The 16,494-nt window shown below is 34.8% G+C and overlaps 4 protein-coding genes across 4 annotated transcripts; 3 read left to right on the forward strand and 1 right to left on the reverse strand.

Annotated features, from left to right (window-relative positions):
- The first annotated feature begins 322 nt into the window (after nucleotides 1-322).
- Nucleotides 323-1,573, forward strand: LOC141618658 (RPM1 interacting protein 13-like). Its single transcript, XM_074435747.1, has 3 exons — nucleotides 323-729; nucleotides 1,038-1,124; nucleotides 1,256-1,573. The coding sequence occupies exons 1-3, from the start codon at nucleotides 487-489 to the stop codon at nucleotides 1,382-1,384; spliced, it is 459 nt and encodes a 152-aa protein (XP_074291848.1). The 5' UTR covers nucleotides 323-486; the 3' UTR covers nucleotides 1,385-1,573.
- Nucleotides 1,574-1,752: 179 nt separating this feature from the next.
- On the reverse strand, nucleotides 1,753-6,452 carry LOC141618657 (uncharacterized). The gene is made up of 8 exons (XM_074435746.1): nucleotides 6,328-6,452; nucleotides 4,706-4,956; nucleotides 4,478-4,612; nucleotides 3,892-4,336; nucleotides 3,365-3,459; nucleotides 3,063-3,152; nucleotides 2,858-2,985; nucleotides 1,753-2,201 (listed from the first exon to the last, which is right to left on the reverse strand). The coding sequence occupies exons 2-8, from the start codon at nucleotides 4,874-4,876 to the stop codon at nucleotides 2,057-2,059; spliced, it is 1,209 nt and encodes a 402-aa protein (XP_074291847.1). The 5' UTR covers nucleotides 4,877-4,956; nucleotides 6,328-6,452; the 3' UTR covers nucleotides 1,753-2,056.
- A 4,276-nt stretch (nucleotides 6,453-10,728) lies between these two features.
- Nucleotides 10,729-12,286, forward strand: LOC141622216 (uncharacterized). Its single transcript, XM_074438266.1, has 3 exons — nucleotides 10,729-10,991; nucleotides 11,339-11,389; nucleotides 11,702-12,286. The coding sequence occupies exons 1-3, from the start codon at nucleotides 10,869-10,871 to the stop codon at nucleotides 12,089-12,091; spliced, it is 564 nt and encodes a 187-aa protein (XP_074294367.1). The 5' UTR covers nucleotides 10,729-10,868; the 3' UTR covers nucleotides 12,092-12,286.
- A 433-nt stretch (nucleotides 12,287-12,719) lies between these two features.
- LOC141622217 (uncharacterized) lies at nucleotides 12,720-14,991 on the forward strand. Its single transcript, XM_074438267.1, has 3 exons — nucleotides 12,720-13,002; nucleotides 13,249-13,299; nucleotides 14,383-14,991. The coding sequence occupies exons 1-3, from the start codon at nucleotides 12,868-12,870 to the stop codon at nucleotides 14,764-14,766; spliced, it is 570 nt and encodes a 189-aa protein (XP_074294368.1). The 5' UTR covers nucleotides 12,720-12,867; the 3' UTR covers nucleotides 14,767-14,991.
- The last annotated feature ends 1,503 nt before the right edge of the window (nucleotides 14,992-16,494 follow it).

The following is a 16,494-nucleotide window of genomic DNA, read 5'->3' on the forward strand; positions in this document are numbered from 1 at the left end:
AATCCATATGGGTAGATAAGACAAATTATTTGTGACTACCTAGACACTTTAATATTTGTCTTATATACCCACGCGGGTGATATTTGACCCGTCAGAAGCTTGTGACGGATATACCCGTCACAAAAAAGAATTATTATAATTATTAATTACAATTATTAGATTGTCACAAGCTTTAATCCGAACCGTATATAAGTAATAAAAGTTCATTTATTTTACAGAAATGGAAATTATCCGGACGGATCCTCATGTACTACCGTAGAAATGATATGACAGTACAGAATACCTACGGTGCTCAAATTTCAAAAAAATATGAAATACCAACGGTCACATTTCACATCACAAGTCACACAGTACACCGTACCACCAAATCCCTGAAAAAACCTCAAATATTTCAATCAACTCCAAACTCTTCACCATTTCTCATCTAAAAACCTAGGTTTCCATCAAAAAATCCCAAATTTTTCAATCACCCACAAAAATCACAAAATGGGTATTCCAAAATCAAACAATTCAATCGAAATTTGTTCATCAGATGATGAACAATCCCCAATTAGAGCCATTTTTTGCTTAAAAAACAGGACACAAAACATGAAAAAGATTGAAGAGGTTGAAGATTGTTTTATCTTAGATTTTGATCCTTCTGAACCATCTCCTGTTACCAATCTTAAGTTCTCCAAACCCGTCTTCGATGACGACAATGATCTTAGTCTAATTTCCGAAAAGGGTCAGGTACATATAACTACATTACTCTTTTCTCGAAATTTATATCACAATGCTCTTTGATTTCTTGCTTTAAATTAATTATCGTCGCAAAGATGAAATCTTTAGTGATATTTTAGTCAATTTAGGATTAATTTTGAATTGGGTTTGATCAATTCGTCGCAAAGATTTCATCTTTAGTGAATTGGGGTTCTTGAATGAAACTTCTTGGACTGTTTTTGAATCCCCAATTGACGGTCTCATGATAGTCTTATCCCGAGATCTAACATAATTTAGACGGTTTTACATGAGACTTACTCGGAATTTTTTTGTTGTAGGTGGCATGTAGAGATTACCCACATCCAAGACATCTCTGTGTGAAATTCCCATTTGATAAGACTCCTCATGAATCTCACTGTGAAATGGTAAATAAATTTTCCTTCTGTAAAAATTTCGGAATTTTCACTTTGTTATGGCTTTTACTGTCGCTCTCAGCGCTGCAGCGAAACAGTCATCATTATTGTTAACTGATGTTCGGGAATTTGTGATTTTGCAGTGTTTCTGCTACATATGCGAAACAGAAGCCCCGTGCAGAGGATGGACGACAGGCTTGAAGCATTGTAATGCTACTAGCAATGGTGACAAAATTTGGAAGACATTGAAAGATAGCTGTCAGAAATGTTAGGAATTTGTCACATTTTCTCCCTTTTGAAGGATTTGAAATCGAATTCAAGCTCAGAATTTGAGTCGAGTATACTAGAAGTATTTAGAATTGGATGTATGCGGAATTGTAATGTAGATAATTAAGCACTACTAGGGGGTGCTGTTCTTGTGCGGCTAATATAACTGAAATGCAACGTGTTCGTTCCAATAATATGATCGATTCTTCTGCAATGTCAAAATTATAGCTTGCGACTTGAGACACTTGCCCTTGATTACATCAAATTGAAAGCTTGGCTTAGAAAGGTACTTTGGTAACAGCATCGGATGCACACATCACAGAACACGCCTGTTGCAGGTGTTTTTCGTTGGACACGGCTATTTTCAAAACAATTTTACGAGCTTAAGCAAGTACCATTACCTTTCTCATAAACACACAGAATTGTGGCGTCCCACTTAATATTACTGTCAACAGAGTAGAATTACAACCGACAGAGCACGCCTTATCTATCAGGCTCGTTTCATACAAAATTTCAACTCTGGCTGACCTGACACTGACTAAATTCCTAGCCAGCCCACTACATGTCTACATTTCAAAGATTCCACCCTAGAATTAAGAGATTAGTTCAATTAGCGATTGATTTACAGTTGTTGTGAGGTCATCCAGGGCCAAGAAAGGAACCTTGCGTTGTTAAGATCAGCATGCCGGCAATATTCCCGTGTTTCCTTGAATGGCTTTATAGCAGTGTAGGCTGCAAAGAGGAAGCTTGGACTTCGAATCACGATACTTGTACTCATTTGTACAATTTGGCCCGACGCATTTCTCACGTGGAGGAGGATATCTGGACATAGATTAACGGTTAGTCAGATACACCAGACTTGCTCAGCAGTCAGCACTACCGGAAAGGCAAAGGAAACATTTCTTAAGTTCGTGAGACCAATCCCTTCTCACCCGAATTTAACAAAAGTTACCCACTTAAAGAAAAAGTACAAAACTGTATACAACGTGGTTTTACATACAGCATAATTGTAAACCCGGATGTTACTCATTCAGGTATAGCCGGTAATAGGCAGTCACTAGAAAGTTCTTTTGTAGGGTACTTGGATAAATGACATGCAACCGTGAAATAACCAACAGATAATGTGTCATCATCAGATACACAGAACTCGTTTATGCACTCCCAGAAAAGTAAAGCTAACATCCTCTTAAGTTTATGAATCCCTTCTCACCCGAATTTAATAAAAGCTGCCAACTTACCCATCTATAGAAAAACACAAAATTTTATATAATGCGGTTTTACATACAACATAATAGTAAACGCGGGCGTTATTTATTCAGGGACAGCAGTCACTAAAAAGTTCTTTTGTAAGGGTATTTGGATAAATGACATGCAACCGTGAAATCTCCAAATGTAAAACAGCCTTAAAAGCGACTTTGTGCAGAAAAGAAAGCATAACACAAGCAACAACGACCTCAAGGATCACAAGAGCATCATACCTGCATGCCAAAGAATTGAATATCTTAGGTAACCCCAAGTCCTCAGAGAATGTAAGGACAGTTCCTTTCGGACTCATGCTCAATCTTACTGTATTGGGTCTCAGTGTTGCAGCCATGTCGGTCTTCTCCTGCGTATAAACTACTGTTAACACATGGTGCTTTCAAGTGGACACACAGCAGATAAGCAGAACACTTAAGTAATCACCTGGGCCAATACTTCCTGTTGCTTCTTCAGCTTATCTTCTTTCTTCTTCCTGTTTGAGTCTTGTCCAAGTATTTTTCTAATTGCTTCAGCCTATGACATGCGCTACATGAATTAAGACCTAGCCCACAGGCTCTCAGTGAGTCTTGCATAAGATGGTCTCACATATCAGACGACAAAATCCTTATATATATTCCTAATTCAATTGTAGTGGTTCATGGGATTGGTCTAATATGTAAGACCGTCTTATATAAGTTTCGTTGTTCTCTAACATCAAAAAAAAGAATAAGGCGGTAATGGCGAACCTCAGCCTCCTTAGCGGCCCTGTCTGCCAGTAATTTGCGCTTTTGAGCAATTTCAGCTTTTCTCAACTGGTTCTCCACTACAGTCAACTTTTGTTCTGAAATGTTCAATAACTATTCATTAATACTGAATGCAAATGAACTGAAACCAAATGGTTCCCAACGATGTCCTATATTTGATCAATGTTAGTCACTGTCTACATAATGCCTTTTCAATCAAGGAACTGCAAAGAATGTACCCTCTACAGCTTCAAGGTAGACAGTATTGACATCTTAACCCTAACACAAGCAAAGATATTAAAGCACACACTTTGGTACTCCATGCGTCCCCATGGATATGCTACATTTGCTTGTAATTCAATTTTCATGTAAAAATGCTAAAAAGGAAATGCAGACTATTGGCTAGGACAAATTAAAGATGAACACGTAAACTATTTGCAGAGAAAGGGGGTAAGCTTCAATCATCAATTCACTTGTTACTACGTTAATATTTAGTAAAATTAGGAGATATATCAGGATAAGATGGTTACTTTTGGAAGGGGCGTCAGGCAAACCATTTGGAAATTCAACTAGACCAACAAAATCAGGACATTCAAGAGCTCGTCTACGTGTCGTCATGGTCATCTCAGTCCCTGACGCTGAAGGGAGATCATCAAAATCTTCTTCATCCCTTGTACTAATGAGCTCATCATCTAATGGTATCTGCATTTCAAAGTCGTTATCTTCCTTAAGTCTTGACTTCTTTCTATGATCTTTTCTGTGATCTCTCTTATCACTGTGTTTGACACCCATTAGCCTGGCAATCCCTTTAGTTTTCTGCCTACTTTCCTCCTGCCTGTCACCACAACCAGAAGTAACCTTGTAGGCTTTCAGTTTTTTTAGGTATCGAATTTCCTCATCATCGTCTTCATCAAATCCATCGTCAAAGGCATGTTTGTTAGCAACTTGTTTGTAGTCCATTGAGGATGCTTGAGGCTAGCACAAGCAACAAAGAGTCATATCATGCCGCTTGCTTAAGATATATGTTATAGATACCCTAATAAGGGTGTATAACATATTACATACTCATATCAGATTAGGCAACCTTAGAGCAATACACAAACCCTCGTAAAATACCTGGTTTTCATGAAACCCACCACCAGAAGTAATTTCCGAGCTGGATTTGGTATGAAGAGTACGCGTGACTCCACCTAGTTTAAGTTTCAACTTCTTGACCTTTCTTTCGTTTCCTGGAACTTTCGGTTCGAGTACCTGAAGTCATATCACCTTTGTTATACTATCACAGTTAATGATCAACCAAAGGAAACTAAAACTTTGAGAATCTGGCCACATCCTAGAACTGACCTTTGAGTTATACATGTTAATGTCTTCATGTAGTCCGCGATCCATGGGCGATACTGGCGACATGAAAGCATTCTGGGGATGGTTGAATGGCTTTGGATTAGAATGCGGTCGCCTACGGGAGCTACTTCTCTTCCTCCTTGAGGTAGAAAAGCAGGTGCTGAGTGGTTCCATGAGGGGAATGTAGGGAGGTAACTCAGTTTAGAAGTTAAAAACTGATTAAATGAGCCATATAGAAGTGCAACTGTAGCAACCTGCGTCCGCAGAAGAACAGTAATAACTTTAAATTTCAATAGAGGAAGTTGGATGGAAAGCAATGACAGAGGCAGAACTATGTAAATATAGTAAGCAAAAAAGCATGTCATTAATCGTATTAGGATATTCAACTCCTGCCATCTTGGCCAGCTTAACATAATCATCTTCACCTAGTAAAAGGGAAAAAAAATGAAATACTTCGGAACACGGTTGCAAACTACCGCATCCAACAAGTTTTCATAGGCATAAATCTGTACTCTATAGCATTATCCTACTTTTGTATCCATGTACTGAAATTAACCACACGTATCATTTACAAAACAAGAAGGTTACACAGTTACGTAGATATAAAAGATGCTTCAAATAAGAGGTTTGAAGGCTGGAAATGCTTCATCAATTTTCATTACTTGCAGTTTATAAAGTATAGAGCATTATCAAAAGAATAAAATGGCATTAGGGTAAGTATTTCTTCATCAAGGAGCCATGTGTGGAAATACAGAGAATTATAGTAGAAAAGGTTTGAATAGCATTGAAAAAAAAAGGGAGATAGTGGAGTTATGTCTGACAAAAACATGCCCTTTTGCTAACCTTACGCTTAGTAAGAAAAGCCTGATATGAGGATTTACTTTCATTACAAATAATTTCAAGAAGAGCATCCACACCAAAGTATCAAAGGTAAACTTATTCACTTTCATTACAAATATTCACTTTCATTACAAATAATTTCAAGGATTTACTTTCATTACAAAGAATTTGATAAACTTATTCACTTTCATTACAAATATAGAATCAAAGGTAAGCTGATTAAAGCAGGAAGAGGCAAGCTACAAGAATTTCAAGAAAGCATGCACACCAAAGTATCGAAATAGCTTAAACTGACACGATAAAGGATAATGTGGGAGCTCTGTCTTCGAATGTAGGTGAAACTGATATATTCCGAATCAAAATCATTACCAACTACTGCAGCAAAAGCAATTAAAGCCTCCACATCGCGCACATGAACCACCCAAAATACCAATTACTAAAGCAATTTAACATATTCCTTCAGTAATTCGCCCCCTGACGAAAAATCATGGCTCCGCCACTGGTCACAAAAATCAAACTTCACACCAACTAAACATAATCCAAAAATTATACAAACCCCAGTAATAATCACACCATACTTTCCAAAAATAAAAAAAATCACACCAACTAAACATAATCCAAAAATTATACAACAACCCAGTTCCATAAATACAATCAAAGGGCAAAAAAAGTTGAAATTTAAACTAAAAACTCTAGCTAAATAGTTGAATTAATACTACAATTTAATGAAAAAGCAAACCAAAATAATTAATGGGTAGTTGGAAGTAAAAGTTGTTAGTTCTTACCTTGTGGAAGCATGTCAAGAAGATGGTAAAAAGAAACCCTAGACTGTGGGCAAATGGAGAACTAGGTAAAAATCAAGCAAAAACACAAGAGAGAAAATATTAACGAGATGGTGGTGCAATACTGCGAAAAATGAAATAACGTCACCAGTAAATAGTAAAAATATCGGCTCTTGGTACCAATCTCTACTAATCTAGGCTCCTTCTCTTTGATTACACTGAACCGATAAGCCATACGGTCGATACGGCCGTACCGATATGCCATAGCGAGTTTCGTTTGCATTGGGGGAATTGGGTTTTTGGTGTGTATTTTTTTTTTTGGGGTTAAATAGTTAGATTATATGGGTCCTTGTGAATCAAAAGATGTATTGTGTTGGCCCATGCTTTTAACGTTCTCTTCACTACTTAGACTTGACTTTATGCCCCAACTTCAGTCGTATTTTTTGTTTTTTGAATTAACTAAACTAAATCGAATCGAATTGGAAAGAATGAATCGAATGAAATGAATCAATCGAATCGGGAGTGAATCGAATCAATCGAATAGAGTGAATCGAATCGAATCGAATAGAGTTGAATTGAAATTTGAATCAATCTGAAATAATCATATTATTAATAATAATAATAATAGTATTCAATATTATTGTTATTATCAACTATAATATATTAATAAACATAGTATAATAGTAATACTAAAATTAATATTTATAAGAAAAAAATTATAATATTATATATGAATAATCATAAATTATAATAATGAAAAAATAGTATTTTTCTACTAATAATATTTTTAATAACAATAATAAATAATAAGGTCATATTAATAATGATATTAGTAAAATAATTGTTTAGAATAAAAACACTCAAGTAAGCGTTGCTCGAATTCAGGTCGCGTCAACGCCCTACTCTCATATGGCATCTCGAGCCTATGCTTGCTCTCTTCGGATGGATCTTTCACGCGTAACAAAGGCCTCAGAGGGTATGCAAAAGGTCTTTCTCTGATGCCTTACGGTAATGGTGGATAGTCGGGACCTTGCTTGAAGCTAAGGTCTCTGTGCCCTCGTGTAGTAGCTCGAGTAGTCTTACTTCTAGAGAGAGGATGTTGTTGGTGAGAAGTTTTTACCATTGATTGGTGAATAGTGAGATATTTATAGGTTTTATGTGTACCTCAAATGATGGTTTGACAAGCACGGTTACCATATTCGCTATGAATACGCCTTACCGATTCGTGATTCGCTTATAGAAAATGTGTTACATGTATTTTCAGTAATCAACTTGATAAAATTCGCTTTTAAAGATTTGTGATTCGTAGGATACCAAGCGAATTTGTAACCATGTTAGCAAGCGTGTTGACTTGTAAAACCCCGTATTGGCAAGTGAGTCAAGTCGGTTCGGTGTGCCTCATTAATAATATTAATAATAAATGTTATGAATTTTAATAATAATACCAATAAATGTTATGAATTTTAATAATAATACCAATAATAATTATAATAACAACGACAATAATAATAATAATAATAATAATAATAATAATAATAATAATAATAATAATAATAATAATAATAATAATAATATCATCATCAACAACAACAACAACAACAACAACAACAACATTAACATTAACATTAACATTAATAACATTATTATTCATTTTAATAATAATATTCATCATCATCATCATCATCATCATCATAATAATAATAATAATAGTAATAATAATAATAATAAATAAATAAATAAATTATTAACAATATTATTAATTATAATAATAATAAATAATATTAATATTAAAAAAATAGTATTATTGTTAACAAAATTAATAATAACTATTATTTAAATTAGTAAAGTGAAATGAGTGAATTTAATGGAGTGAATTTGAATCGAACTGAGCTAAATCGAATGAATGGAGTGAATGAATCGAATCGAATCGAATGGAGTCAATTGAATCGAATCAAATGAATCTGAATGAAGTCGAATCGAATCGAATCGAAGCCGAATCAATCAATAGAAATTTGAATCGAAATGAGTGAAAATAAGCCGAAAAACAGGGGCCTTACTCCATCGGTCTTAGTTATTTGTTATTCTATTTTATTTTAGAGTGTCTCAGTTAATTTTTTTTTTTAAACTTTAGGATTATATTTGATGATTAATTTGATCTTTTATATTTAATTTGGTCTACTTGTCATCTTATAATTGGTCCCCTCTTCTTTTTTTGATATTGTGCCAAAACCAAAGAACAATAATTGATCGAGACAGAGAGATTAATTGTCAAGATAGAAGTATAGACTAAAGAGGTATGGTAGACATCAAGTTAATGTTTGAATTCCAACTTTTTTTCATATATTGTAATGCTCTCGTGGCTAATTTGATACCAAATAAAAAAGACTTGTCAACGGGCCACGTTGAGCTAGCTGAAGTTATTTGGGCTTGAGATTGACCCGATAAGCATATATTTTTAGAACAAGTATGGGCTGGCCGAATTTTTCAGTCCCTAATTGGCACTGACAATGGAAGGGCTTTATGCGGGTTGGTCGGTTGGAGATATCTCGGCGCGGTAACATGGGCAGGCGGTAGGGCGGGGCTAACCCGTGTTATCAACCTGGTCAAGCTGTAGGCGGTAAGACGAGGCTCATTTATCACATACAAAATATTTTGAATAATGTGCACATACCAAATTACGGATATTTTTGAAAATGATATGGTCAATTAATAATTACACCCTTATATAAACCACTTTTCTAAACTTACTACCTTATAAAAAAAAGTTCAAAAATTACTACCTTACAAAGCATATATGTATACAAATTGCTACCATTACTTCTTTCCGGTGACTTCTTTTGTGCAATGACAAAAACACCCCTCATTTAAATGCCAACACAAACACAAGTTCAGTAAAGAGTACTCTACAAATTTTTTTCCACCTCTCTCCACTCTTTTCATATCCCTCAGTTGTTACCCTAACAAACATTTGCATCAACATTTGCAAATCGACTCTCATCAACTAATGAAATATGTAAGCCTAATTAAGCTCTTGTTAATATAATTTTTTCCTTGTAATTTGATTAAATTAGAACCCCATTATTTGTTTCACTTTTATAATTCGAAACCCTGAATTGCATTTATATTACGTAATAAAATTATCACCCTTTTTTGGATAATTGGAATGTGGTAGAGGAGTTGTTTAGTAAAGACAATCAAAATCCAATATCAGTAGAGTTCAAAAGAACTTCGATTTTGAAGGTGAACATGTCAAAGGCCACAACTTTGGAGGTGTTATGAGTTAGAGGTAGTTTGTCTTTGAAGAAAATGATGAAGATTCAAATGATTTGAGAAGATTCAATAGACTTTTCGACAATTTTCGGTACAATGAACAACCATTCTTGCTAAATTCAATAAACCCCCAAAATAAGAACCCTAATTCAATTACGAATAATATCAAACTGCAAATTCATTATTTATGAACACAAACTAATTAAGGAATAAGGAGGTGAATTGACCTTTAATTGTGAAAGTTGATGATAAGTGATGTTGGTTAAGTGATTTGTTATGGGTAAGATTGAAGAAGATGATGAATAGAACAAGACAGAGTTTAGGAAAGAGGCAGAGGGGGAAATTAGGAGAGGGTATTTTGGTCATAAAATTTATGTTTTCGGGAGAAAATTTAAATTAAGTCGGAATATTTCATTTTAAATCACCGGAAACTAACTTTGGTAACAAATTCTATGCACATATGCTTTATAAGGTAGTAATTTTTGAAACTTTTTTTATAAGGTAGTAAGTTTTGAAAAGTGGTTTATATAAGGGTGTAATTATTAATTAACCCAAAATGATAATAGGGATATATTTTTGAATTATGATTCTTTCATTTCTTTTAAAAAATAGACAGTCTATTATTAAATCAGCGGTTCAGAATAAGGCGGGTACCAAAAAAGGAATAAAATTGGCTATCATCAATCCTAGGATCCTCACTCATCGGTCCGTATTCTCTCCATTTCTTTTCAGAAATGGATCTCCATTAATTTTGAATGGTCTGGATTAAATCCTGGGACGATCTAGTGGTTGTAATTATTTCATAATAGTAATGTTTTAATGAATAGAGAGAGTAAATATATTAGAATTGAAGTGTATTAGTGAGGGAATTGAGAGAAAGTAATAGACATCGGAGAGGATCCAAATTGCTCACTCATATAATCATATTTATCATCCTCTTCTTCCAATTAAGATCGTCCCCATTTTCTCTCACAACCCCTTTTAATAATATTTTCCCATTCAAACACTATTATCTCTTTATTTCTATACATTACTGTACAACCGTTCAATGTTGCCGAGATGCAATCTGACCGTTCAAATAAAATTAACTCTCCATTTCTTCTCTTCTTCAATGTAAAAATTCCCACACTAGAGACAAAATAACACACACCATTCACCAACCTCCACGCCAAGTGTAAACCCACACAAAAAACACAACCAACTGATGGAAAAATTGCAGTAATAATAAGACAAACAAACTCCATTGTTACAGTGGTGTGCATTCTGGAATAACAATGGCAAATAATTTCCATTTCAACAAAACGACGACCAAACACCTTTGCCTTGAAACATACGATGCGTACTACACTAACCCATCTGCTGCTCCTTCTTCCTTCGGTGTTGAGCCACTCAAAGAGGTCTCTCTCTTCTTCATTCTCCCTTTTACGTATTATTTCCGTCTTAAGATAAATACGGGTCAAATAATCCCCATTTTACTCAATACGCATTCTGTTTCTGGTTTGATCTATTCTCGTCTATTCTATTTAACCCGTTTTAAATTTAAGACTGATATTTAATAACTATGTCCAAAATAGATATGGACACTAATGGACCGATTGAAAAATCGGCTAAAGATGGTAAATAGAGTAATTCGAAAGAGTTACTATGTTTTTGGGGACGGGAAAATGTAAGTAAAAGATTTATTTACTGGTGTAATTTTTTAATTACTGATGTGTTTCTTTTTCTTTTCTTTGGTTGATGAAAGATCCTCCGTGTGCACGGGTACTGCAGCCTTCGCGATGAAAACAGGCGAAAGGTATTATGCTCTTTATTGTGTAGCAAAAACCGTTTTACATAAGTGTTATTGTAAAACTCTTGGTGAACAAAATCTCTAGTCCAAAATTGATGCATAAAACATACTCATCGACTCATCGAGTCACTGTTTAGACGCGTTGTTGCTTGGACTTGCTGCCATTCGGGTTTAATTACCCGAGAACAATTTTTTTATATTTTTCCGTCTTACTAACCCAAATCAAGGCGAAGCTGTATGATTTGTCAGGAGTGCTAAAAATGGTTACATCTAAATTCTAAACTTCAACTTGTTTTTGTAAATGGTTTACATTTGCAGGTAAAAATTCTGGAAGCGCTGAGTGAAATAGAGACAATGGTAAACCCACGTCGATCGACACTGAATGAGATAATACTACCTTCCTGCAATCCATGCCTTACACTTGACGAAGTTGATGCTGACCTTACTGCACTTAATTGGGCTGCTGATTTCCAAGTTGAGTCTCTGCAGTCTGTCTCTTTTGCGACAAACGACACTGATGTTCATCATGACTTTGGTTCACGTTGTCGTAACAAGAAAAGGCGAGGGACGGGGGTAAGGAAAGATAAGGTGAGGAAGGTGTTTGATGCAATTCATTTGACGAAACCAAGGTCTAGGAGGGGTTGTGTCAAGAGGAAGCGTCTTTCTGATATTCTGAACATTGGTCGTGTCTTTGATCGTTTGAGTTGAGAGTTTTCGGGTTTAATGGTGATTTGGGAATTGAGAAGACGGTATTTAGTCCTAGTTACTAGTTAGCATCCTAATTAAGTGCTCTTGAACATTTGTGAATGAAATTAGTGGAACAAGTGACATCTTTATTAGCTGAACTGATGATATGAAATCTGCATTTTTCAATTATATATTAAATGTTGCAGTTGATTTAAATTTCGGAAAACTCCATAATCTGAGTTTCTTAGGCCGAATAATTTTTCAGGAGAGTTTCTGAGGCTACCAGTACAACATCATATTCTCGTGATCTCGTCAAATGATTCCATGAGTTTCTCCGCCTCTTTACATTATTTATGTATCAGCTAAATTCCTAGAAAACATAACAGTGTAGCGCTGAGCCGCATAATTGTATGGATGTGCATTATCCAGTCTAGACCGAAAAATCTGGACCAAGATAAAAAATCTGGACCGGTTAATATTTTTTAAGGATTGCGATTTTCGGTCCATTCTAGGTGCACAACCCCGGCATAACATTACCCGTAAGGTAATGCACCCGTACTACTAACTTTCAGTTTACTTTTGTAATAACAGGGGTATATTCGTCATTATTCCGTCTACAACCTAAGAACAAACACACTCACTAATGGACAAACCAAGAAAAAAGACAAAATCCCACCAACTTCGAAGGCATGAAACCCCAGCCAAAAACCACTACCAACAATATTGGTTAAGATTGCAGACTTTGCATTTATTGAGAAAAAAAAAAAAAAAAACCAACTCCATCCTCCCAAACAAAAATGACGAAAAAACGCAGCAGCTACGTACCAAAAACGGCCAAGTATCTCCACCTTGAAAAATACGACGCATTCTATACACACCACTTCCTTTCTCCTTTTCCTCCTCCTTCCGTCTCCGTTCACCAACTCAATGAGGTATCCCTCCGTCCCGATTATATATTTACTTTTTTTTTATTTTGTGAAATTAGCAGCCTTGTGTATAGTTGGGCGGTTTTACACAAATATTATTGTAACACACATATTAAAGTACTGGTATCTCTTTTTGGTTATTTGAGTAATTAAAAAGAAATTTTATAATAATCTTTGTGTAAAACCGTTTTCCACACATATTATGTCTTTGAATTACTGATTTTTTCTTGTTTTTTTTTTGGTTGATGTTAGATCCTTCGTTTTCACGGGTACTTTGAGCTTCGCCTCGAAAACAAGCGGAAGGTATATATGACTCCCTATTTTTCTCATAATAATTCACATATTTCATGTTTATGTTTGTTTTTGGGTGTAAAATGAGTGTCCACCATCGACAACAATTTATAATCTCTTTGTCGTGGGTACTCTCACAAATAGGTAAACGGCTTGCTAAAGATATATTTTCATGTTTATTAATAATGGAATGAACACATCTAATATGACATTTTGGAGTCTGAATTTGTTTTTACAATTGGTTAACAAAATTCATTGTCACAATCAGGGGCGGATCCGGAATTTAGTTAGGGGTAAAAGATTTCAATGAGCGAACAATTCAAATAATAGAGTAAATTAGAACAAGAAATAAATAGAAATTTCAACTAAATATTTCAAAGTTGTTCGCTTTGCTTATTCGTCTCGACCTGGTTCCGCTACTGGTGACATTTGATTTCCGGTTGTCGATCAATTTCAAGCCCAAAACAGGACTCACCCTGTCATTGTTCTAGAACCTACCCATTTTTAATAGTCACAAATTCTTGTTTAAGACGGACCTTAACATAGTCAAATAGTCAAGTATATACCAAGTGGCATTACAAATTACCTAGGAAATGACAAAACTTTTGTCCCTATTATCACCATGTCCTAGGTAAGACCTGTAGTTGGGTACATGTTAGATTGTAAACCTTTTTAAAAATACTAAAATTTATTATCCCGACTTATGCATAAAACCCGATATTGTAATTGGTGTCATGTAAGATCGTTTTATGACATACAATGACCCGCAATAGCTTATTCACCTCATTGAATGATTGTAATACGGAGTAATAAATAAGGTGCATAAGTTATTACGGGGTATGAGACTGTTTCCTGACGGTTTTGTTTAACAATTTGTGGTAGGATGATAGTTGTGATTGTTTACCTGCCATTTGGGTTTGATTACCCAAGAACAATTTATTGTTATATTTTCATTCTTATTATGTGCAATAACCCAAATCGAGTCGAAGTTGTGTAGTTTGTCAGGGGTGCTAAAAACCCAATTTATATCTTTATTGATACTGGTTTAATCACTACTTTGATTGTCTTTGTAAATGGGTTAGCATCTGATTGCAGGCAAAAATTCTTGAAGCACTGAGTGAAATCGACACGTTGGTGAACCCACGTCGATCGACACTGAATGAGGCACTACCTTCCTGCAATCCAGGCCTTACACTTGATGAAGTGAATGCTGACCTTACTGCACTTAATTGGGCTGCTGATTTCAAAGTTGAGTCTCTGCAGTCTGTCTCTTTTGCGACAAACGAGACTGATGTGCATGACATTGGTTCAAGTGGTCGTAACAAGGAAAGGCGAGGGACGAGGGTGAGGAAAGATAAGGTGAGAAAGGTGTTTGATGCAATTCATTTGACGAAACCAAGGTCTAGGAAGAATTGTTTCAAGAGGAAGTGTCTTTCTGATATTCTGAACATTGGTCATGTCTTTGATCGTTTGAGTTGAGAGTTATCGGGTTTAATGGTGATTTGAGAAGACGGTATTTAGTCCTAGTTAGCATCTTAATTAAGTGCTCGCTCTTGAACATTTCTGAATGAAAATATCGAAACTACTGTCATGTTTGTTAGCTAATGATATGATTTCAGTTGCATTTTTCAACTGTTCAGGGATTGTATAATTTGTGTTCTCCCTGAAGGAAAGTGTGCTTCTGTGCTGTTGCTTAGTTGTTTATAGGTAGTTTATCTCTGAGCTTACGATTATTTTGGATTGTCGTCAAAGAACAATAGCAAAAACATAATCCGGTGTTCTCACAATCACGCAAATTGGGGACAAGGATGTCGATGTACGTAGTTTTTTCCATGTGTTAGTAACTGTTGGAGTATGAATAAAGAAAAAGTTATTAAAGGTTATCGAAGGTTTTGAGATGAAATGGTCTATCTGTCTTTGGCACTCAAAGATCAGAACGAGGGAGCCTATGCACTAATATAGAAATATTTGTTAGTTTGTTAAACGTTTGTTGATGTGAGGAAGCATTTTCTAAATAATTATAATTATTCTCTTCCTCTTTGTTTATATAGAGAGGAAAACGGGGAAGGAGGAAGTTTTACGAAGAGATGGTTCATCTATCTTCAAAAGGTAGTTAGAGTTACGTTGAATTAGTTTCCCAAATTAATTAATTATCTTTTAGGGTAGGTAGACACGGAATTAACGGACACGCGATATTTAATTAATTCCAAAGTTTCACGTAAATAATTATGCAAGTATATCTCCGTATTTTCCCGAACTTGCAATTTATTATTAAATTTAATAAAAACCAATTTTACGTTATAAATGAAACGTATGATTTTATTTTTAAATGTATTTAATTCTAAATGTCTCACAATCCAAGATAAAATTGGGGATTAGGATATAACGATGTACGTAGTTTTACCCATGTGTTAGTAACTGTTAGAATATGAGTAAGAAAAAGTTAGTTAAAGTTTGTTGTTCTTAGGTAGTTGGAGTTACTTGGGTGTAATTCAACTACTATTGGTTGTCTTCTTACAATTGTAATCGACAACACATATCATTCAATACAAGCAATATAGAGTAAATATATCACTGAGACGGAGGAGGGAGTATAATTATAAGGTTTGATTTTTGGGAAATTTTAAAATTTATTTTACTAACTAATAATTTGAATTCATAGATTTCAATGTGGTTATAGCACATGATCCATATTATACGGATAATTAAGCCACTTTTTATGCTTAGTCATTGTTGAAAAATGGTTATGATAACTAATTAGTAGCTCAAGCAGTCAAGCATCTCGGGTGTTGTCTACTGGGATGGAACAACCGTTGACTCTCACTCTCTTGGTCTCAATTACTTCCAAAAGTGCCATGTTGAGAATTAAATGTGCTGGGATTTACTCGGTATATTCGTCTTAAATTTAACATGGATTAAGCAATATTTACTCGATATTAGACAAAAGCAAAATGTAAAGATTAGCAAAAGTGTGGTCTCGTCTTTAAAGTGGGTATTTTCTTAAGCTGTTTTAATCTTAAGAAAGATATATATCTGTCTTAAAAGAAATAAACAGTAAAAATTTAAATATATTATAATTAATCAAGCCTCAAGAATAAGTTTTCCAATGTCAACTCCTCCACAGCGTCTTAGAAGGTCTAATTAAAGATTTATCACAAAATTAACATTAAAGGGTCGCATTAAAACAGATAGAACAACATTTTTTAG

This window comes from Silene latifolia, chromosome X (genome assembly GCF_048544455.1).
Source record: "Silene latifolia isolate original U9 population chromosome X, ASM4854445v1, whole genome shotgun sequence".
Lineage (NCBI taxonomy): Eukaryota > Viridiplantae > Streptophyta > Magnoliopsida > Caryophyllales > Caryophyllaceae > Silene > Silene latifolia.